This window comes from Hippocampus zosterae, chromosome 7 (assembly GCF_025434085.1).
Source record: "Hippocampus zosterae strain Florida chromosome 7, ASM2543408v3, whole genome shotgun sequence".
Classification (NCBI taxonomy): Eukaryota; Metazoa; Chordata; class Actinopteri; order Syngnathiformes; family Syngnathidae; genus Hippocampus; species Hippocampus zosterae.
In genome coordinates, this window is record NC_067457.1 from 1586574 (window position 1) to 1609996 (window position 23423).

Consider the following 23423-nt stretch of genomic DNA (forward strand, 5'->3'; position numbering starts at 1 on the left):
TTGTCAAAAAATATTAAACCGTCAGTGTTACATATTAAAAATAAGAAATACGCCATTAAGGATTGTTTAGATACTTCCTTACTGCAGTGACGTGTTACGTGTTAGTCACGTGTCGTCACACGATGGCGTCTCATCTCGCGAGACGTATACGAGAAGTTGCTTGCTCTGTCAGCGGAAGAAAAACGCCACTTGAATCAGCGTAAAAAAAGATAACACGAAGATGACAACCAGGGTGAGTATATCTCGAATGAACCTTTTTTCGAATAAATGCACTTACTTTACATACGGAGGAGGTTTAAAGTATTGTTTTGGAGGACTGAAAAGACTGGTGGCAACAAGAAGCACTTGTCATTCAAAAGTTGGCAACACCGAAAGCGGATTCTTGTGCAGACCGTTTCTCTGCTAGTACGATTTAGCTGACACTTAAATGTGTTGAAATTGTCCCGGTACAGTCGCAAGAAATAATAGTTGTTGTTTGTTTGTTTGTGTCTTATGTTGTGTTAATTTTTTTTTTTAGATTTTGATTTCAAGATGGCGCCGCGAGAGTGGCTGCTCTTATATTTTGTTCTACTCCTTCCTTTCATAACTTTGCTGCTGTACATTGGGAATGTCTCCATTGCGAGACTAATAAAGGTTTTCTCATCTTTCTGGGTTATTGTGAGACGTTTGTCGAGTTGAGTTGGTGAAGTTAAATGCCAGCAACGATTAACTTCCGGTTCAGTTGGCGCACACTTGCACGTCATCGCTTCTTCCCTTCCTTCGTTCATTCATTCTTCCCTTCCATCCTCACTTGCTCACTTCATTTTTTCCTCTATTGATTTTTTTTTCTGATGTTCATTGATAAATTCTGTCCATCTTTTTTCATCAGCTGATGCAGGCGGCGCGATGCCCGACTGACAAATTGTCTATGACCAACTGTGCCGTCATCAACGAGAAAGAGCCACAGTTTGAGCAGTAAGTTCTCCTTTCGAGACATATGTCCGTTTCTTTATCGAATGCCGTCTTTCTCTGGCACCCATTTTACAACGCACGACCAAACACAAGCGTCACAAATAGTGTGAATGTTAAAATATTGATGATTAATGGTTAATTTGCTCTTCCTCTCAGACATGTGACTGTGCGCAACCTAACCCACAAGTATGTGTTCACCTTGAAGACGCACCCGAGCATCAACATGGGCAGCATCGCCTTCAACCTCCCACAGGTACGGCTCGAGACCCCGAAGCCTGCTTCGTGCCTTGATAAAGCTTCATCGCAATTTGTCATTTTTGGCTCTTGTCAGTCTGAAGCAAGCTGAAACAGATGCTGATGCAGATTATTTGTTTATTTATTATTATTTTTTAACCAGTTTTTCAAAAGGCACACGCGTGAGATGTGATGGAGCATTTTTGTTCTTGCTAACTTCATTGTCATTTTACACTTTCTGGAGAATTAAACGAGGGTTGTGTGTGAACCCACTCTTGCTTGTAACAGAGTGCTTTTTCCCTCCTTTTAACTTGGCTTCCTCTTCGTCCATCTTTAACCCGGGCCGCTGCCTTCGCACCAGCCCAAAGGTACTGGCTAACCCTCTCTTCCTTCTATTCTTCCTGCGCTGGACTTCCAATCTGCTTTTCGAAGCCGCTAGCCAACCCCTCAGTGTTGTGACTTAGAAACAATAAAAGTCCACCTCGTGTTCTATTTTCTTCCTCCAAACAGAGAAAATGGGCCGGTCTATCCATCGGGCAAGAGGTGGAAGGTGAGTAAAAAAAAGATGCTGTCACAGGCCACTCCATTAGGTACACTTGAGATCCAATACAAGAGCTATAGTGTCAATCAAAAGTGAGGATTGTTAGCCTTGATCGAGCTGTTGTACAGGGCGAAAAATAGGTGAAGAATTGAAATACCCACTGTGAAATATTTTACTTTGTAAAAACATGCAGCTGTGACATAATTAAATAGAATGTAAAGAATAACACATCCTCCTTCAGTTAAATGGACGCTGTGCTACTTCCTCTGGTGTGTGCACCATGGCCGCCAGAGGGCAGTCTAACACAGACGTCCCTTTTAAAATATAATTCCCTGTTGCTTGTAATGACTACTTTTTTTTCTAATTCTGACTGCAGAGTACTCTATTGACAAAAATGACTTTAATACGGCACTGCTTTCAATTGCGCCACTCAAATTTTTCCGGTTTATGGTAGTACTGCTGAATTTTTGAGCCAATGCGGCCATCCCGTCAATCCTGAGGCGCAAGCTCCCAATAATCCCGCTCAAATATGTCACGCAGTCTCCAACTACACGTTTGACAAGTCCAAGCAGTGCATTGGCTCAATGACAGTGCAGATCGATTTTCTGCAAAAGAAGAACGCCGACAGCAGCCCGTACGACTCGGACGTGATGGCCAACGACTTCATTCAGCAGTTCAACCACCAGGCCTTCACCACAGGCCAGCAGGTACCAGAAGTTCATGCCTTTTCCAAATATATCCACTCCATTTTGTGTGTCTGTGATTTTTGCAGTTGGCTTTTAAGTTTGGCGATAAGACATTTGAGGTGCTGGTGAAAGATATGGAAGGCATGGACCCCAGCATCCTAAAGGGCGACCAGAGCTCGGTCAAAAAAGCCAAGGTGTTCTTTTTCTTTCTGCTTTCCTTTTTCCTTTGGAATGATGTCACGTTATTCATAATCATCATTCTGTGTCTTTCCCCCAGATTACTATTGGCTTGTTGCTGTCAAACAGTCAGGTGGTCTTTGAGAAGGCGGAGAGTTCCTCCATGACGCTGATTGGTGAGCCGTGGTTCTGATGTTGTACTTATGCCACAGCGATGATGTACTCGGTGATGTCCAAAAAAATAGTCATGTGAATGATGAATTACTTTTCAAATAGAAAAATGAGGGTGTAAGGAATAAATGAACGATTCGGAGCACAGCCGTCATCGCCCGGGATGGAATGACAGTGCCTTCTATGGCCACCAGAGGGCAGCGTGCTCACGTGTAGGCTTTTTTTAAATTCAGCAAGTCGAGGAAGTCGCCACTCAATTTCAAAGAGGAGGAGTCATGACTTAAGTTCAGCAAGTCATCAATCAACTTGTCCAAAATATTCCAGTCACAACACATACTGCGGCAAAGCGCAGTTATTTTTCCAAAACAAATGGCACACTTTTGTTTAAAATGCAGATGGTCCAAATGTCATGTGTTTCAAGTGAAAGTCAAGACCGATCTTGTCCTAACACCGGCAACTCATTTCAAAACGTGCATGTTTGTCCACTGGGCGCACAGGGAAATCCAAGACCCGAGAGTCTCGCCAATCCATCATCAACCCCGATTGGAGCTTTGAGAAAATGGGCATCGGCGGCCTCGAAAAGGAGTTTTCCGACATCTTCCGCCGAGCTTTCGCCTCGCGAGTTTTCCCTCTGGACATCGTGGAACAGATGGGTGAGTTCCTCTCTGTGCGCCACCTGTTGCTCAGGCATACACATGACAGGCAGAAGGGCCCAAATAACCGTGCGTGTGTGGGCAGACTTGAGCAAAATGATTAATTTAATTTATTTGAAGTAGAGTAACTGCTGTCAGCACTGGATTATCGTGAAATGTCAAACTCCTTCATGGCATGTAGTAATCCTTAAATCCAAATGAAGGGCAAAGGCAGCTTTGAATGTGTCATCTATCATAATTGGCGAGTAGCACGCAGGCTAGCGTCTGACGGGTGCCACATGATTCACAACGTCTTTGTGACTCAACCGCCTCCCTTCCCGACACATCAGTCCTGATCCTCAGACTTGTGAGGACCTGTGCAAAAGAGACTTTTTTTTTTTTTTTTCCTCCAGTGAACTCTTACTGATTCGCCGTTCGGCCTTCGCCAATTCGACAATTTTGCACATGTTCCTGTGGAACACTCCAAAAATGACTGCATAGAAAAACGAGCGTGTGTGTGCATCAATGTGGAGGGAAAAAAATGGCGAGTGGCAAAGTAATAATTTTTTTTACAGTATGTTACGGTGTTTGGTGATCAAATTGATTTCACCAGCAGAACGACAAAATGGAGGTTCCAAGTGTCGAAACTATGAATGTGGGCAATTTTAAACATTTTATGCTGGGTGTCTACGATTAATTATTTTTTTTTTTCTCTGTGCGCGGTGGGTCCGGTCCCGAATCCCCTCAGTGTACACACAGACACACTCAATGGCGATGTCGACCTTTAGCCGAGCGCTGGTGCGCGGGAGTCGGCCTTTGGTTGCGTCCAGCTGGCCGCCGTGCCGAGATCTCAAAGCCAGATAGCGCCAGATCTAATTGGCCTGCGTGAGAGGCACAGGCGCTGACAGCAAGGGGGAATTCAGAGCTGGGGGGGCCGGGGGGTGGGGTCTGAAGCACACGCGTTTTGGGTGCGAGGCTTTGCGAGGGAGTTTGACTCCCGCCGAGGTCAGCCGGGCTCCGCTGCCGAAGACGACTTCCCACCTGGCCGCTCCTCCCTCCCTCGGCGGTTGCAAATGGCAGCGCTGATGCTTATCAGCGAGCCTCTCAATTCGCCCAAATGTCGCAGCGCAGGTGCAAACGGCCGTCCGTGAAAGCCACACTGTCTTGCGAGCTGCGCGTCACGCAACGGCGCGCTGATGCGCTGCCGCCAGGGACCAAAGTCGGAGACTCCGGCGCTCGGCGCCTTTGCCAAAGTAAACACCAGCAAAGCTTTTTTTTTTTCGCTACCGTTAACTCATGAGCGTGCTGTGAGCGATCTGAACCCAGCCAATTTCACATAATCAGTCCCCATTATTATTATTATTTTTTGGTCTGATATTGGCTCATAAGATGCCGCTCTTGCGCAATACGCGCCTCGGCTTCATAAAGGTTGGGAATGGCCGATGTCCTGTCTGTGCGCAGGCTGCAAGCACGTGAAGGGCATCCTACTCTACGGCCCGCCGGGCTGCGGCAAGACGCTGATGGCGCGGCAGATCGGCAAAATGCTCAACGCCCGCGAGCCCAAGATCGTCAACGGCCCCGAGATCCTCAACAAGTACGTGGGCGAGTCGGAGGCCAACGTGCGCAAGCTGTTTGCCGACGCCGAGGACGAGCAGAAGAGGGTGAGGACTCCGTTCCTCCCGTCCCCGCGTTCTACCGCGCGCTAGTCCGAGGCTTCGGGTAACCGCTTTGGAGACTTGGTCCCGGGACCAGCCGGCCACCTTGGGTGTGTTGGGCAACTTGAGCACGTATTCTCTGACCTCGGTCCCATCGACATTGACGTGACCGCGTGAGGAGTCATTTTGCTAGGAGAGGACAGATCTGCCCTTTGAGCGGCGCGAGATCACGATGACTCTTCACCGTGTCGTGTGTGTGTGTGTATGTGCAAGCGGAGGGCTCCTCCTCCTCCTCCTCCGGCGGCGGCGGGTTTGGATAGCGCGACGCTGGCGTCCAAGCTCAGTCTTCACCACCTAATGAGGCGCTTCTTTGACTTGCCCTCTTACACACACACAGCTGCTTTAAATGCTGCACTGACAGCTGTGTGGATGGAGGGGAACCCCCCCCGCCCCCCAGCCTGTTGCCTTTCTCCAGTAATGATGAAGGATGATCGGAGCGTGACATTCACAAACAGTAGCGCTGAGTGTCTTTTCAAAAGACCGCCACGAAGCTCAAATTTGAAGCGATTGTGTTTTCCAAAGCGCATCTCCGCCTGTGCCAACGACATCAAAGCAGACATGCGTGGAAGATTCATATTTGAACTTGTCCCCCCCCCCCCTCCCGACCCCCCGCCAACTGTCCCCAGCTGGGCGCCAACAGCGGCCTGCACATCATCATCCTGGACGAGATCGACGCCATCTGCAAGCAGCGAGGAAGCATGGCGGGCAGCACGGGCGTCCACGACACGGTGGTCAACCAGCTGCTTTCCAAGATAGACGGCGTGGAGCAGCTCAACAACATCCTGCTCATCGGTAACGCGTGAACGTTGCTGCTGAAACGCGCGAGATGGCATTATTATATACGGCGCGCTCCGTCTTGACTAGCCCGCATCCTCCCCAGGTATGACCAACCGGCCGGACCTGATCGACGAGGCCTTGCTGCGGCCCGGAAGGCTGGAAGTCAAGATGGAGATCGGTAAGAGCGGAGAGAGATGAGGCCGGCCCTCGGCACGGCGGCCGTGACGGCGCCCGCCTTCCGCTTTCAGGCCTGCCGGATGAGAAGGGGCGCGTTCAGATCCTCAACATCCACACGGCCAAGATGCGGCAGTCCAAGTTCCTGGCCGACGATGTGGATGTCAAGGAGCTCGCCGCCGAGACCAAAAACTTCAGCGGAGCCGAGCTGGAAGGCCTGGTCAGGGCGGCGCAGTCCACCGCCTTGAACAGGCACATCAAGGTCAGAGAACAAACCTCTTTTGGGCGTGCGAAGCGTCGGGGGTCCGACGGCAAACGTGTTTCAGTCGAGTTGATGGTGAGGACGTAATCGAAAATTTTCTTAGGTCAGTGCAGCCATCTTTTTTTTTTTTTTTCTAAACCAAATCTGACTTCATTGATCCCTCTCCATGAAATACACAGAAACATGGCGTGAGAATCATTTTAGATTGGGGTTGGGGGGTGGGAGGGGGGGGAGATTAAAACGGTTTCAAAGCTGCAATAAAGGAGATATTTATCTCTAGCTTTGACAGGTCGAAGGTATGAAGTATCGTCTTCTGCGCGTGTGTGTTAGCATGAGAAATTGGCACTCAATCATTTTGAAGTTCAAGTCTACACAGCTGACAAAACATTTGCGTGCACACACACACACACACACACGTCGAGCGCAGCAGATATGAGCAGGCGTTGACGTACAACGGACGAGACGTCTGGTGCCCCCGCCGCGTTAGCTCGTATTCTTTGTCGGGGTCTTCTCCTGTCTGACCTTTGTGCTGTGTGGAGTGGTGTGATGGAAATGTGCAGATCTTGCTCATGTGTGTGTGTGTGTGTGTGTGTGTTAGGCCAGCAACACGGTGGAGGTCAACATTGATACGGCGGAGAAGCTGCAGGTCAGCAGGCTGGACTTCATGGCCTCCCTCAACAACGACATCAAACCCGTAAGTCTCAAATGGGTTGCTGAACAAAGGCGGAGGCCGGTTCCGGTTGTCCCTCACGCGCGGCGGTCCTCCGCAGGCGTTCGGCACCAACCAAGAGGACTACGCCAGCTACATCATGAACGGCATCATCCGCTGGGGCGATCCGGTGTCGGCGGCGCTGGAGGACGGGGAGCTGCTGGTGCAGCAGACCAAGAACAGCGAACACACGCCGCTGGTTTCGGTGCTGCTGGAGGGTACGGCGCCGGCGCGAACACGCACGCTGGGCATCGGCCCGCCTGACGCGCCATTTGACGACGCAGGTCCGCCCAACAGCGGGAAGACGGCGTTGGCGGCCAAGATCGCCGAAGACTCGCAGTTCCCTTTCATCAAGATCTGCTCCCCTGACAAGATGATCGGCCATTCGGAGATTGCTAAATGCCAGGCTATCAAAAAGGTAATCCGTTTTTCTTTAATCCCGAACTGCAACCCGGATGAATGATTTGACGTCATGACCTCATTTCCTGCGGCGCATCATATCATCACTCGAATTGATGGGAGGACAAAGACTGAAACCCTCGTAGGTGCCGCTTGTTGATCCGGAATGTTCTCTGCCCCTGTCAGATATTCGAGGACGCCTACAAGTCTCAGCTCAGCTGCATCCTGGTGGATGACATTGAGCGCTTGTTGGGTACGCCGACGGGCCCCTTTTGCACCATCTCGCCGCTGTTATTTTCATTGGACTTTTTTTTTTTTTCACGCCGTGGCTCTCCTCCCAATTGCAGACTACGTGCCCACCGGCCCTCGCTTCTCCAACCTGGTGCTGCAAGCTCTGCTGGTCCTCCTCAAGAAGCCTCCCCCCAAGGTAAGGCTTCGGGGTGCCGGTCCGTCGGCAACAGGGAGAGGGCAGCAGATCACGCGTGCGCCAGCGGGTTAATAGGGGGGGGGGCTTGGGGGCTGGCTTGGCCGCGAGTGGCATGAGAGCCACAGTTGGGCGAGGGGACGCTTGTTAGTGTTTGTTGTGCTGGGAGTGAATGGCGCAGGCCGAGAGCCGTCCCTCGCTCCGCCTGCGCCGGCGGCTGCTTGCCGGCTTGGTGAATGAGCGGATGGCGCGCTGTATAGCCGCATGTGCATGAGAAGCGGCGGGCCCAGCGGGGCGCCGGGCGCCGGGGGCCCGGGGGTGGGGGGGAGGCCGGGGCGACGCCGAGGAGAATGGGCTCTGTGAGAGAACCGGGACCTGGCAGCGCCGCCGCCTGTGTGGCACCTCATCTGCATGCAGCGTCGCAACCCCCCACGCCACGGGGGTGCAGCCATAATCCCCCACCCCCACCCCACCCCACCCCCGTCTGCTCGCCACTCTCCTGCCGCTCCTTCGCCTGGTCCTCCTCCAGATCGCCGGCTTAGCGCCGTTACAATTATTTTCTTTCTTCTCGGCTCACGTTTGTCTGTCGTCCTCCGCCCTCGCTCGCTCGTCCGTCCGTCCGTCTTCTCTCTTGCTCCGCTTCGCCAGCTTTTCGCTCTGCGACGCCAATTTTGCCCACCGAAATGAAATTGAAATGCCTTTCACCGTTCAAGCCGCGCAAAAGTCATCCCCGCGTTTTTTTTTTTTAAATTCTATAAAAACACAGTGAAGCACAAAGGCACGTATACAAGTCATCTGTTTCTGCTCCGTTTATTTGAAAGAAGAAAAAAAAAAACCTTCACCTGTCTTCCAGGGTCGCAAGCTGCTGATCATCGGCACCAGCAGTCGCAAAGACGTCCTCCAAGAAATGGAGATGCTCAACGCTTTCAGCACCACCATCCACATTCCCAACATCTCCAATGGCGAGCAGCTGGTTGAGGCCCTGGAGGTAACACACACACACACACACGCACACACGCACGGAGTTGTCTCCAACACACTGGAAAGTCAATTTGCCGCACGATGTCCCCTTACAAGCTGCTGGGAAGCTTCCAGGAGAAGGAACGGGTGGCCATCGCCAACGCTGTCAAGGGCCAGGGCCTCTGGATCGGCATCAAGAAGTTAATCATGCTCATCGAGATGGCGATACAGGTACGAGAAAGTGAGAACAAAAGAGTTGTTGTTTTGTTTTTTTTTTGTTTTTTTGCAGCTACTAAGGGCATACAAAAATTAATTTATCGGCTGCAGCATGTACACCCACCAGCCACTTTATTAGGTTTGCCAATGCAAAATAGAAGGAAAGCCTGCTCGGGTGAACAGCTGAACTTTATCAGTGGGAAATTGCCACCTATTTAATGACGGCCTCATTTTTCATCATCGCAAAAATGAAGGGGTGTGTCGAGATTTTATATTAACTCGACCATACGATAGTATTCAATTATTGTCAATAAAAAAAATAAAAAAAAGATGGAGTCAGCGGCAGCAGGTTGCAAGCCAAGCACATCTGCGTCCCACCACGGAGCCGGCGTGTTCTCCGGGCGTCGGTCCTCCACATCTGGTCGCCAGAGCGTCCTCGCCGCCGCTCGCTAACCGCCGTGTGTTGCGTCCAATGATAAATGCGCACGGCTTCGCTTCTCGATCGCCACTTCCACTTCCTGTGCAGCTCATACGTGACAACGGGCGACTGTCCAAGTGGCGGTCACGTGTTCTGACTCACGAGGACGCTTCCCGCCAAAAGTCCCTGAGAATTTTCCTACCCACGCTAGTTCTTGAATGCATACATGACCTTGGGGGGTGGGGGGGGGGGGGGGGTGAAGGTAAGATGTTCACTTCCTCTTTCTTCTCTTGTGTGTTTTGTAGATGGAAGACCACTACCGAGTTAGCAAGTTCTTGAGTCTGCTGCGAGACGAGGGAGCGTAAGTGCTCGAAATGAATGAAACGGCCCATCCGCGCTAAATGACGTGGAGTCGCTCCGCTGTGATGTAACGTTGGGGCGGAAGTGCAGAGAATGCCTTGCTCTCAGACACGTTTTCAGAAACGCACTACACAGACGCGGCTATTTTGTTTGCAAATATTCGGGGTAAACTTTCATTTCTTTGGGATTGAATCATTTTTTGTGATTTTGGGCCCCGGAATTCAAACCCGAATCAAACCTTGTAATCCTTTTGAACGCCGTGGCCCCGTATGACCATCGTGTTGTCGCCGTTTGCCTCCCTCCCCCATCCCTCCAGACTGGGCTCGGTTATGGCAATGTAGAAGGGCCGCTGCCACCAAAAGGGACCCCCGCAACAGGTGAGAAGCCCACAAACCTCGCGCCAAAACACATTTTCAGCCAGTGGCTTGTAGTCTTGCCGTTGTTGACACGACGAGCGCGTCTCGGAGTTAATCAGTCGGCGTGTTTTGCCTCTAGATAAAGACGAACGTCCTCCTGTCGTGACACGTCCCTCGCACGCCACAAAAACCTTGCGAATGAGGGACGTCGACTGGATCTGTGTATATTGTCATCGGCGATGATCAGTGAGGTCCTTTTTTTTTTAATTGGAAAAAAAACAAACACTCGTGCTCCTGATCATTCCGCACACCTCACTGTCTTATGCTGGTTACTCGCCTTTTTATTTTATGAATAAATTAATCGTCTGACTAAAAAGGAGTGAATCAGTGCTACTGCTTTTTTTTTTAATCCACAAAATGATCTATACTTCTGCTTTTTTTTAGTACAGCATAAGAGGTAGTGTGATGCATCGCTGAAGCAAAATAGCCAAGACATTGTTGTTGTTGTTGTTCAAATATATAATCTTGGTTCAGTCATACACATATATATAATATATCTATACAATGTATAATAAATAATATTTAGAAAAACAGAACATTTACGATTATAAAATCAAAAGGGAATTATTCACTTTTACACCATTTGTACAAAACTTTGGATATAGCGGGTGGGGGGAGGGCCAGGAACAGGAACCCCGTTTGGGGGGGGGGGTGCTAAGCTAAGCGAGCGCATGCGTCAGCTACATTTGCTCCACCATGTGTGCGAACCTTACAGGTCCACCCCGCCCCCCCCCCCTCTTGCCAAAAGACCCTCCCTCACTCACCTCCGCCATTTTGTGCCTCATCCCCCACACATTTGTGCTTTTGCATTTTTGTGGCCGAATTTCCAGAAGGATCTTCAGTGCCCCCCTGCCCCTTCTTTTATCATGAACAACAAAGCTAAAATGCTTTTTTTTTTTTTCCTTGAGAGCTGTCGAACAAATGTGATGAAAGCAGCGTATTTCTTCTGGGATAAATTTGAGACTTGATGGATCCACGGTGTGAATGGAGTCACGCCCCAACCAGGCAAAAGTTTCTGAAATTGCCGTGTTTTGGCAAAAACCAATCTGATAGCCGCCGAGCGCTCGCCAAATATCTTTCCGCCTGCTTTGTGCAAAACGAAGCGTGCTGGAGCTTGACTTGAGCGCGCCACTCCGTTTGCTCCAGTCGCAGCGCTGCTCCGTTAGCAACTGAAAAAGAAATTTTCAAATTTTCTTTTTTTGCGATTCCTTCCAGAGCGGAGTTTAGCAACGTTTGGCTGAAATGTAGCGCATAGAATGAGCTTGGCTGTTAGCACACATGCTCCCTCCCGCATAGCCGCCGTCCGTCCCGGCCCAATGTCACTGTGTCAGCGATGCGGTGGCCGTAAAAAATCGGGCCGCCCCGGCGTCTCTCGTCCGCTCAGTAGTTTGAAGACCCGCAGTCCGGTTCAGTAGTTTACGCAATGAGACCCGCTTCCCAGGCCACCCGCTCAAGTCACTTGTTTTTTTTTTTGTTTGCTTTTTTTGTAGAGGTTGATTTAGTTTTCAAAGCAATCATTTTACACTACTCACAACAAGTAATTGTGTAAAAGTGGCTTTCAGGTGAATTTTCCCCATGAACGTAAAATGCACTGTTTGAAATCTTTCATGCCCGTTTTTTTTTAATGGCTCGGTATTTTGCTGTTGTTCGACAAGGAGCTAAACAGGTGCTTGACATTTGCAGATTGATTATTGAACGCCCAGCTTGTCTTTGAAATTCCCGTTTGTGAATCACCAGAGTAGCTCGAAGATCACGGCATCGCTTTGGATTTGAGATCAGCACAGCTTTTGAGTGGAAGATGAGCCCGGATGATCACAGAGTCATTGACATTCGGATTGTTGTTGACGTAGAGCAAGTTGCGCAAACGGGACCGAAACATTGAACGGTTGCCGTCACCTGTCGAGCTTTTGAGTGCATTTTAGGTTCATCCTGAAATTTCACCTTAAAGTACAACACCCCGAACTTCTTTAGGGGTAACAAGGAAGGCAGCCGTCGGCGGCTGGACACGTGAGGAGTTAGCTACTTTTCTTAAAATTCCAAAGCAAATAGTTGCGTTTGTTTTGACTGCATTTGTGTGTTACTGTACATGTGGTCGGCACAGAGGGGAAATAAATAAAGACAATGGGGGAGGTGGGGTGGGGGTCAGAAGCTGTCCACCAGGTCAGTTGGGTGACGGAGCGCGACGGGCTGTGTGCGCCGTAGAGGGGGACGGCGTGCAGGGATGTGAAAGGTCGGGGCGGCGCTCGCAGTCCAGTCTGCCCGCCCCCCCGAACCCCCACCCCCCACTCTGTTCACTTGCACGTGTGCACGTCATAAACGCGCAGGCACTCCTGGCAGCTGACGTAGCAGCACCAGTGGAAGATGCAGTGGCACTTCTCTTTGCGCTTCTCAGTCCGGGTGTTGTGGCCGCGGCCGCAGCAGAGCAGGTCGCAGCCCTCGATGCCGTGCGACGACACGTTGCAGGCGCGGTCCCGCGTCCCGAAGGAGCCCGTCTCCTGGTTGGGCTCGCAGAAGTTGGGCGAGCCCTCGTAGTAGACCAGGTCGCGCTCGGTGGGGTGCTTGAAGAAGGGGTACTTGACGCGCAGGGTCTCCACCCAGCCGCGGGACTCCCGGTGCCTCTCCACCACCATCTCGGAGGCGCTGTCGTACTTGTCCTTCAGGTAGTCGCCCAGCATGCGGAAGTCGGGCTGGGCCCACCAGCACGTCTTCACCTCGCAGCTCCCCGACAGGCCGTGACACTTGCAGCGCAGATGCATGTGGTCCAGGATGGTCTGGGCGACACACAACACGACATTGTTCAAATGTCAATGCAATGATACCACGCTGGAAAGAAAGAGCGAGAGAGAGGGAGAGAGAGAGAGAGAGATGGAATCTGAGATAGAAACATTCCAAAGCCTGCGGTCATGCATACTTGACACTCGCAGACAAAAAGTTTCTTCCACTGATTCGCCAGCGGTGGGAAGTAACCACATATACAAATATATATATATATTTTTTTAAACTGTATATCAATCCATTTTGTCGGTATGCTTGCCCGGGAAACTATTTTGTGTGAAGGTTTTCGGTGGTGTTGTGCCAAGTTATCAAAACGGGTTAGCGATCATTGAAGTAAATTGGCAGTTTGTCTTTTCACCAAGTCTCACAAATTTGCTGACTTGATACCGACTAATGCCTGATTAGAATGTTGAGTATGTTTGTGGTTTGGGGGTGGGGGGGATGTCAGAAGTTGATAAAGTGCAGTGCGGGAGCATCTTCATGGGAGAAGAGAAAATCATCGAGACGCCTTTGTCCACGCCCCCCCCCAAAAAAAATCCCCATGCACCTCAGCATCCCACCCAAGGATGCAGAGGTGACCGGGGGGGTCTAGAAGTGCCCCCCGGCTCCAAACGAAGGCGGCGTGAGCGAGGCCAGGTGGCGAAGCGGGGCGTGGGCCCTGCCGGCTTGTTCCCGTGTGGTCCCGGCCAGCCGCTCATGCGTAAACACCCGACTTTCGCCCTCAAGCCATGCGGCCGACTTGACAGTCGGGACATTTTTGCTATGGGTGTGTTGCGTGGGGCCAAAAGCGTTGGTGTGTCAAGCGTGTTGGCTTTCAGCTCAAACAGAAACATCTTGAAACATCACATATTGATGTTCTGATCACGGAGAGAATTTATCCCCGCGACGAGTGGCCAGTTAGCGGGTGATCTGACGCGTTTCTACCTCCCGTCAGATCCTCGAGCGCAACATTGTGGAGTTTTTACCGTGCGTCCCGCTTCGTTGTTGTGCCGGTTCATGGCCGAGCGGGCGTCCGGTCGGGTCTCCCGGGCGTCCGCAAAGTTTCGGGACACCATCACCCCGAACTCGGCGTCCTCGCTGCAGCCGCCCCACTTCCAGCCCTCCCCGGGCGGTCCCTTGTGGTGGGAGTCGCAGCTGCACGTGGTGGACGTACCCTCGGCGCAGGAGCGCGTCACGGCGAAGGCGACGCCGGCCGAGGCGATGGCGTGGACAAACGCTGACTCTCTGGTTGCTGCGGGAGACGGAGGCCGGGCGGCAAACAGGCGGCGGGGGGCGGGGGGGGGGGCAGAAGCGAGAGAGTGTGTCAATCGTGTTAAACATGGTCAAGAGCAAACGTGAGCTGTGCCAACATCCAGACGCCGCTATTCAAAGTTCTTCCCTTCAACGCAACTCCGCTCGGGACAAAGGAGAGGCTCCCTTGAGGAGTCTACTTGAAATCATGACAATGTGCTTCGTGGTTTTCCGGCGATCCTTTTTGACGAGTTTCTACTTTCTTGATCCCGCCACCGACTCCTTGCAACCTTCCCATTGGACAGCCTCTCATATTCACGCACGAGGACTTGACGCCTCATCCCCTGGCAGCAGATTGCAATGCCATCGCCACCAAATCTCAAACAAAAAGGGGCTTGAGCTTGATCCCTGTGGCGGTCCCACCTCCGACTTGAACTTTTCCGCCTAGCTCACTTCATCAAAATGTCCAGTACTCGTCCAACCTGACACTGGATGATAAAGGACAGTAAACACTTTGTTTACTCCGGAGTGAGTGAGGACTCCTGGGAAAAGCAGAGTCCCTGCAGTGACATCAGCCCTTTGTGGTTGTGTCGGGGGGAAGGGGGGGGGGCCTTAGCGCTCAGTGGGATCTCATGACCTCCTGTCATCCCTGAGGTGTGCTGCTGTGCATCTGGATAGTGTTTCGGGAATGTTGTCAACCCCCCCCCCCCCCCAGCCGCTCATCCCTTACCCGTCCCCGTTCAAGCGCCCAAGGCGTTCAGGTGAAACCGAGCAGCGCGTCAGCCCCTTTTCATTGCCGGTGCCCCCTTTGAAGGCGGCGGCTCATGATGTAAGATGATCCCATTGTTTCATAATCGCGGCAAACTTGTTGTCGTGGCTCTGCCATGACGCGCCGCCGGCTCTCACACAAATGTGAAAACACCAATACGCTTGGGGTGGGTGGGGGGGGGGGGGTACGGACTGGTTTATTCAGGTAGAGGCAGAAATTCCAAGACAATGAGTTTGCCACCTACTTTTTAGTCAACACCACAACAATTTTTCCACTTTAAGATGCACGCATAAGAACTAGCGAGATAGATCTTTATTCATCCCACGAGTAAAATAAAAAATTTGAGAACACCCCAAAAAAAAATGCCTGAATGACTTTCTGTGTCAGAGGGTCAGTGCTAATGTTAAGGTGCTGTCATGCTCCTCAAACGTGCCCGATATTTTGCATCTTGCCAAAGGAGCAGTATTGGTCAGCTGAATGCGAACGGCGGCGTCCTGGACGTCTCGCTTAGCTGCTGCCTTTACCTGCTGGGCTCATCAATCCGCCATTGTTTCCCATATGTCACGCTGCGTTAGCCACACAAAGAGCCCAGCGACTGGGCGCCCCCCACCGCCCCGCTCTGCGCGGAGCTGGCATTCCCTAAAGCCCCTTAACTAAGCGCACCCCCGCCCGAACAGAAATCCCATGCGCCGCACCAGCAGCCCCGCCGCAGGGCTCCAACCTCCCCGGGCCAAGCTCGCTGACGTCCAAGGTTCGATCGCCGCCTCACCCCGTCCCGAAGAGCGCGCCCGGGCCAGGTTGCGAGAGATCCCCCCCTTTCAGCCTGTTCACGACAGAGTCAAAAGGGCGTGTGAATGGGGCGTCCGTGGGAGCCGGACCTTCATGCACAGTAGGGGTTGAGCGCAGCCCCCCCCCCTCACCCCCCAACCCCTTTTCTATTGCCTGTAATCTCATTTGGCCTCCCCTCTCCTTTTGAGTTGACGGAGGTGCTTGGACCGCTTTACGCTGCCCGCATTCATTCGCCTGTGACACAAACACAAGCTGATTTTTTTTTTTGTTTCATGTATTTTTTATTCCCGCCTCATCCCGCTTTCACTGTCGCACGAGCCATCCCGAATACGAATATTCCACGCCTTCCGGCGGCACTTGCCTGGAACCGCTGACCCTCTTCGGCGCGGCGCGCGGTAAACGGGCAAAAGGCGGATGGGATGCAAGCGGAATGTGTCGGTGCTTGTGCGCGCGGCGGCCGCAGCAGCCGGGAAAGGTGTCTATTATTGTAATTGCCCCAGTTAGTGTTTTGGCAGCAGAAGCGCAGGCAGCCCTGCGCCTCGGGCTTCAAACTGTTCCCTTGCTACATGTGGAGGTTTTGTAACGGCTTGCAAGTGGCCTTTGTGAACCCGCCGCGCGTGAGTCATCCCGCAGTGATGCAAACGCGGGAGGCCCGGCGTACCTTTATCCAGCACGGGGCCGAAGATGGCGAGGTTGTCTTTGATGGTGGTGCAGTTCCAGCGCCGGCCGCGGAACTGGTGCTGGCACTCCTGGATGCCCAGTTTGACTCCCTCGGCCACGCTGGGCATGATCTCGATGGAGTTGCGGCAGAAGCCCAGCTGCTTGGGCACCAGGCCCGGGATGGAGCTGCACAGGATGGGTCGCGAGCCCAACGATGAGTACTGCTGCCCCAGGGCCAGCGACCTGGCGGGGGAGGGACAACGTCACTCAGCATCTCGGGGAAACGGCAGACATCCGAGAGACCCGCGTATAAAGGGACCGCGTTTTGCCGCCGGACACCCGTGTAAGTCGAAAGTCAAGATGCTGAGATTGATTCCAATCAACAAATGAAGTCAGGTGTCATCCTGTGACTTATTTTCTTTCATTCTTCAGGACAAATTCCTCCCTGCCAGTTTTGTGTCCTCCATGAACTTGCTGCATTCCCAATCATTGTGACGTGCCGAGGGCGTTTGGGGGCAGGGGGGGTGGAAACGTGCTGCACCGCTCCAGCAGCCTCCTTCAACTCTGACAGCGTTGGCGGTGAGTCACTCATGTCTACCGCATAACCCAATCAGAGCGGCAGGCGACTGGGACGGCATGAGGGTGCCGCAGCCCCCCCTGACAGCAGCCGCGCAGCACAAAGTCAAGTGTGAATACAATTTTTGCGACGACAGCCAACCCCCCCCCCCCCACCTCCCTCTCCAGGGAGTTAAGCGTCAAATTCGCAATGCTGTCTTTTGACCTGTCCATCTCTCATTTTGCAATCGAATCTAATGGAATCATTTTTTTTTTTTTGTTGCTAGCGAAATTCAAGCGAGCTGCAGACACTCTGCCGGCAAAAGTCACCACATCAGGCCTCCATCGCTTCACGTCCTTGCTGCGCATGAAAAGTCCAGGTAGGTGTCTTTCTACCACTCCGGTCCTGCCCGCCCACCCGCTCTTTGGCAGGTGCGTGCCCCGGCAAGTCCTGAGTGGGGCCTCTTCTTGCCTGAGGGGGGGGGGGGGGGGGGCTTTACGACCTAGTTGGGGGGGGGGGGGGGGGGGGGGGGTTCTTCGGAGCCAATCTCAATGGGCCCATACGTGAAAGTACAGTAGCACCTTCACGTACGCTTTCAATTGGCTCATGGAATGGATTCTCCCCTTTGAAATGAGTTCAAATGCCATCAGTTTGTTTTGTCCCCCTTCGCCCCTCCCCCCAAAAAAGTGACCCATTTACAGTGAGGCAAAATAGGAGTTTGCTTGAATATTTACTTTACGATATTTGAAAACATAATACAAGAGAATGAAAATAAACCATGTGCCTTCTGCCTCTGCCTTTGGATTAATTAACAAGATCTTCTGCTTTTATTGTGAAACTTTATCCCGTTTAAAAAAAATAAAATAAAATAAAAAAGAAGCTGCAGGGCCGACGTACACAAAACGACAAGCAGGGAGCATGTTTCCACCCTCAAGGCTGAAAAGGCACCAGGGGGGAGTCTTTCAGATCGACTCGGCGCTATCTCCCCCGAAACACGGCAAGGACGGCAAGGAAAGCAAAGCAAAAATTGCCAACAAACTTCTCTCGTAAATAAGTCAGGCTAGCATATGCCGCCTTGAGCCCGGAGTCTCACACCGAAGTGACTTCGGGGACGTCTTTACCTCGGAACGCCGACGCATACGCGGCTGTTTGTGACATTCGCCCGCGGGCCGTCGCGTCACTGAGCGAGTCGCCGCCGCGCTCTCGTCACCGAATCCCTCAAGAAGGTCCGCGGAGAGCCGCGGACGGCGGAAAAGAGACGAAAGTGGGCCGCGGATGGTTGGCGGCTTTTCCCGAGGACGGGACTTTTTCTCGTGTTGACGACTTTTTCCTCTGGCGCGCTTTTTGATTTGTAGTCCAAGCGCTTCCGGCTGATCAGATAAAAAATGACGGGGCCATTGGAAGATGTTCCAACCTGTCGGGGAGCTCCAGAGCTCGTCCCGCCGCCGCCGCCGGAGTGCAGCGGCGGGACGACGACGCCCTGCAGTCACGAGAGGGAAGATGAATGCGCCGTAAACTTGTGAACCCTCCGCCGAGACCATCAGACGCATTAGGCCTGATTCACGGAAAAAAAATATATAATTGTGATTGCTCGCACAAAAACGTGTGTCGCCAAACGGATCAAAATTCATTTGAGGTCAGGATCTCTGCCGCCGGGGTGACCCGGCCAAGAGGTCGGCAAAGCGACATTCTCGTGTCAAAGCGAGAACGCTTCTGGGCTTTCGTGAGACCGCACGCGCGCGGAAGCCGTAAGACGACAAATGACCAAAGCCCGATTTCGCATTTGGAACACGAGGCGTCGTTGCGTGGTTTGCAGCTGGTGCTCCCTCGGGGGATAGAGTGGAAAACTCCAAGTGGAAGAACTTGAGAGACTTTGGCTTTAGTCAGCAGAGTATTCCGTGCCGCGGGCCTATCGAAGCTTGCTAGCTCTTTTTGCAAACTCACGCCTTCGCCAAGGAACGGATGAAACGAGTGTCGTGCAACAACGCCAGGCATAGCAACCGCTTGCGTGTGGTCCCCCCCCCCCTGCCTCCCCCCGCCCAAAGACTGTAGTACTCAGCAGGACGGCCATCCTCGAAAAAGGGCCACCGAATGTCACCGTCTCTCATTTCTTTGCTAGCTCAGTGCCATTTTGATGCTAGCTTGTTGGCTCCGCGCTGCAAAACGTCAGCACCGATCCGTCCGGCGCAAATCAAAACTCGCACGGGAGCGTGTGGAATCTTCAGGTGCGCTTCTGGAATTTGTTTTGTAAGGGTATGGAAATGAGGACGAGGCGTCTTTTGAAGACGTGCATTGCGCGCTGATCACAAAGTCGCTCGCGGCGGCGCCGGCGTCGCCCGGTTGGAGTGCTCACGCGCCATGCCCACATTTTGACATCTCTTTGCTCCGCGACCAAATCGGACTTTGGTGCACGGGAGCCACATTTGACCGGGTCAAATGTGATCGGCGCACCTTTGGTGGTGTGTTTTAGCCGCTAATGAACGCGCCGGCTAATGAAGACTTGAAATGTCGCAAGTGTGCTCTCAGTCCTAATGACTTTGTAGCCTGCGGGCCTCCGAGGTTTCCCTTTGAGGAACCGCTCCGGCCTGTGTTTTAGTGCCGCTAATAGCCGTGGCTGATTGTGAGCGGGGGTCTACTATGTCATTTCCTACCAGCGCGCCGTGCCTCCGCTTTGATGACGGCCCAGATTACGCCGGCTTTGAAACATGCCTGCGAAGAGCTCACCTCGCTCGCTCCCCCGCGTTGACGTCCCGAAAGACCGTTGCCCTCGGCACAGGTGGCGGCCATGGCTAGCGCAGGTCAACCCCCACACCCCCCTCTAAAAAAAAGTCTCAAGAAACGCATGTCATTTTAGGATACTTCTGTCATTTGCTTGGGGACCTTCAAATTTGGGGACAATCAGCTGCTAAGATAGTTGTGAGGCATGTTTATCATGGACAAAGCCGCAAAAAAAAACAACAACAAAAAAAAACTGGCTCAAGAAGCATCGCCCCAAGAGAAACAGGAACTCTGCCATTTTTGCTTTGAAGCTGGGCTGCGCTCATTTGCACGGCTCAATCGAATGTTGTTTATCATGAGTTGACCCACAAAAAAAAACAAAGCCTCAAGAGATGCGAGAAGTCTGCCATCTTAGGGCCACTTGGGTTCTTTCCACGTGACGTTTCATCCCAGCGATTTTTAATTGCTCCCAAATTTGAAGTAGTGCAGATTTTGCGTAACTGCGGGTGGCCTGCAAAGTTTGGACTCGTTAGCGCACCCGGCTGGTGGCAAAAACTCTTGCCACCAGCCTCAACGTGAACTTGGCCCCTCAGCCCTCCGAGGAACCTTCCCGCCCTCTTTGCTTCGTCGCACCTCTGCGACATCCTCGATCCTTTCACACGGAGCGGTCGCACTGGGAATCATTTCAAGTGATCCCTCTGAGATTGAGGAGTGCAAGTTTTTGGAAGGATGAGCAGGAGAGAAGGGGGGTGGGGGGGGGGGGCTGTCGGATAATGACATTCCTGAGACCCGGAGATGGACTCTTCAGCTCCATTTAAGCTGCTTTGGGTCACACGGGAGGTGTGTGTGTGTGTGTGTGTGAACGTGCTTGTTTTTGCCGTGACTCTAGGACAAAAAGTGAGCCCTCAATCTGAGTTTGATCCAAAACATACCTTGTGCCACCTCATTCTAATCAGATTCAATCCCAAATATTCTTCCGTGACAGGGGTTGAGAATAGGATTGTTTTCTTTTTAAAAAAAAAAAATTTCGGGGGTGCTCCACATGCCCCCAAAAACTCCAGTCAGTACACGCCTTGCATGTTAGGTCAAAATTGCACCTTTTCACTGATCCACATCAAATGTAATGAATATGTCCATCATACAGGACGCACGGAAAAGTATCAGGGAAATTTGGCCGAAACCCAACTTGTTTAGGGGCGGGGGGGGGGGTGCCGTCACCTGGAGCCACGCGGCGAAAAGAAAATTCGTCAGCCCCAATCAAAGGCAACCACGCGCTTTGTTCGCTACGGGGAACACGACACCGTCGTCACGTAAGCGCCTTGAAGGCCCAACTCCCCCCCCCCCCCCCCCCCCCCCAAAAATGTTTTTTTGAAATAGCCCGTGGGGTCAGCAAGCCGAGCCCCTTTTGCGGCTCGCGCGAGGTGGTCCTCGCCGGAGCCAGCGGTGGGCGTGCAGACCTCGCAAAAGCGCTTGGCGGTCGCCGTCGCGCTAAATGGAAGCAGAAGAGCACGCTGGCGCTGCGCGGCGGGCCACATGCTCGCTTGGGCTACCCAACGTGTAGTAGCGTTGACAAGCGGTGCAGGCGGGGGCCAACTGCGCCTTTGTCTCACACACACACACACACACACCACACACACACACACACACACACACACGCATATCGCATAGAAGTGACACTTCCAAATCTCTTAAAATTCACCAGAATTGTGCAGTCACTCGTGTGAAGAATTCACCTGCCAAATTGTGTTGGGCATGACAACAACTTTTTGTCCTGAAGAAAAGACGACTTTTTTTTTTTGTTGTTGTGAGAATTTTTTCCTCGAAAAGGTCTGATTTTATTCTCGCAACCCTAGCAACTTTTTTCAACTTGAAAATATTCATTCTTGTAGATTACACACTTTAGTGAAAAACGGCAACCCCCCCCCCCCCCAAAAAAAAGATTTCCTGCTTTTCTGGAAATCCTTGTGGATGTGACTTTGTATCTTCTTGGGAAGACTTTTGCCTTGATCCCGTCCTGTGGTTAATTTTCTGCAAATTTTCTCTTCCTGGAATTTTGACTCCCCGCGTGTCGCGAAACGACATCCAAAGTCAATGCCAATGACCCCGGCGGACCATTTTCACTCTCATCACATTGCTCTCCGAATCTACAGAATTTGCCGTCAAACCCGACCCGTCCTCTCCACCGATTCCTCCACCGGCGAGGCCTCCAGCGTCCCCCCTCCCACCCCGGCGGTGGATGTCGGCGTACTCACCACCAGATGGGATAGCCTCCGAGCACCCGCGAGCCGCACAGCCGCACGCACAGCAAATATCCAATCAGGTACAAATCCATGAGGCCAGCCTGCTTGGAAGCTCCGACGCAGGGAAGCTCCACTTTCCCACAGATTTTGAGGCGGCAGGGGGGGGGGGGGGGGGGGATTCAATTGAAAATGTCCAGAAGAAGAAGAAGAAGAAGAGGCGTCCTGTTGTTTGCGTCCGGACCAGGGAAGTGTTGTGGGCTCCCGGTGGCTGCCAGAAAAGAAAAGTGAGTGACACTCCTCCGCTCGCTTCCTTCCCTCCCTCTCTTCTTCTCCTTCTTCTTTCCCAAAGGTAGATGTCTTCTCCCGCTGCACTTTTTCCTCCCTCGGGATGCCTCATCCACAGGCCCAATATTAAATGGGAGGGAGGGGAGGAGGAGGTGGGGGGTGGGGGTGGGGGGGTCTGGAGATGTCAGCTGGCAAGCCAATCGCAGGAGATGGGCCTTAGGTTACGAAAAAAAAATTATTATTCCTTCCCATCTGTCAATCACCCCCTTCCACCCCGCAACCCCTACCCATCCTCCAGTCATGTGCAGGGGGGGGCGGGACGCATGGAGACGGGAACTTGTTTCCCCCCACCCCGAAAAAAAAAAAATGTCGAGAAGGTTGCGGCTTGACTAATTGATCCGGATATCGGCCGGCGAGCGCATGTCGCCGCACGCCGCTGAGTAGAGGCTAGTGTGTGGGAGGGAGGGGGTCTAGGTGTATACGGTGCATTTTCCAAATTGTTGCCCGCCCGCCCCAGCGGGGGTAGCGCATACAAGGGGGGCCACAATAAAGCCATAAAGTACGACAGTGGCCGGGCCAGGCATGCCGCGGCCCAAAGGCGACACTTTTTACATCGGCACCATTGTCATTCTGATGGCTGGTGGGGAGGGGGGGGGGCGACGAGGGAGAGTGAAGCAAAGGGGGGGGGGGGGTCGGCGCTTGTGATGGATGGCCCGGAGTCTTTCCGATTCACATACGAGGAAACTGATCAGCATGAATGGCGGCGAGATAGGCGGCATCAAAGGAGACGCTGGACCATGTGACGTCCCGTCGCGTCGTCGACTTGTGATGATGTCACACGCCGAAAAACCGAGACCTGCACGAGTTGGCACCTCCCGGCGGGAAGACGCCAACCGCCATCCCGACCGACCCTTGACCTTTATGCCACGAAGCACGTCATCCTCGTTGACGAGATGGGTAGCCCCCTTGAAGACTGCTTCTGGTTTTGAAGACTGCTTCTGGTTAGTGGGAGGTTTTGGTTCTCTGTCGGGGGTGTTCTGGTTCTGGTTGTTTTTGGTGTCATGCCCTCACTCTGTTTAATGCCTTCTAGTTCTGTTCTCCAGGAGATTCGGATTCTGTGTTGATGGGAGTCGATGCTTGAAGTTCTGCTTCGGGTCCTGTCATTTTTACAGAGTGGTT

At 52.5% G+C, this 23423-nt stretch overlaps 2 protein-coding genes across 2 annotated transcripts; one reads left to right on the plus strand and one right to left on the minus strand.

The window, feature by feature from the left end:
* The first annotated feature begins 99 nt into the window (after positions 1-99).
* Positions 100-10445, plus strand: LOC127604831 (vesicle-fusing ATPase-like). The gene is made up of 22 exons (XM_052072161.1): positions 100-232; positions 869-954; positions 1108-1204; positions 1696-1735; positions 2267-2433; positions 2499-2606; positions 2690-2765; positions 3258-3413; positions 4854-5053; positions 5734-5899; positions 5988-6062; positions 6133-6320; positions 6919-7014; positions 7091-7247; positions 7314-7447; positions 7615-7681; positions 7776-7855; positions 8706-8840; positions 8930-9043; positions 9752-9807; positions 10123-10183; positions 10302-10445. The coding sequence occupies exons 1-21, from the start codon at positions 221-223 to the stop codon at positions 10145-10147; spliced, it is 2235 nt and encodes a 744-aa protein (XP_051928121.1). The 5' UTR covers positions 100-220; the 3' UTR covers positions 10148-10183; positions 10302-10445.
* wnt3 (wingless-type MMTV integration site family, member 3) lies at positions 10435-22695 on the minus strand. Its single transcript, XM_052072166.1, has 4 exons — positions 21972-22695; positions 16447-16688; positions 13963-14228; positions 10435-12993 (listed from the first exon to the last, which is right to left on the minus strand). The coding sequence occupies exons 1-4, from the start codon at positions 22049-22051 to the stop codon at positions 12514-12516; spliced, it is 1068 nt and encodes a 355-aa protein (XP_051928126.1). The 5' UTR covers positions 22052-22695; the 3' UTR covers positions 10435-12513.
* Positions 22696-23423: the final 728 nt, after the last annotated feature.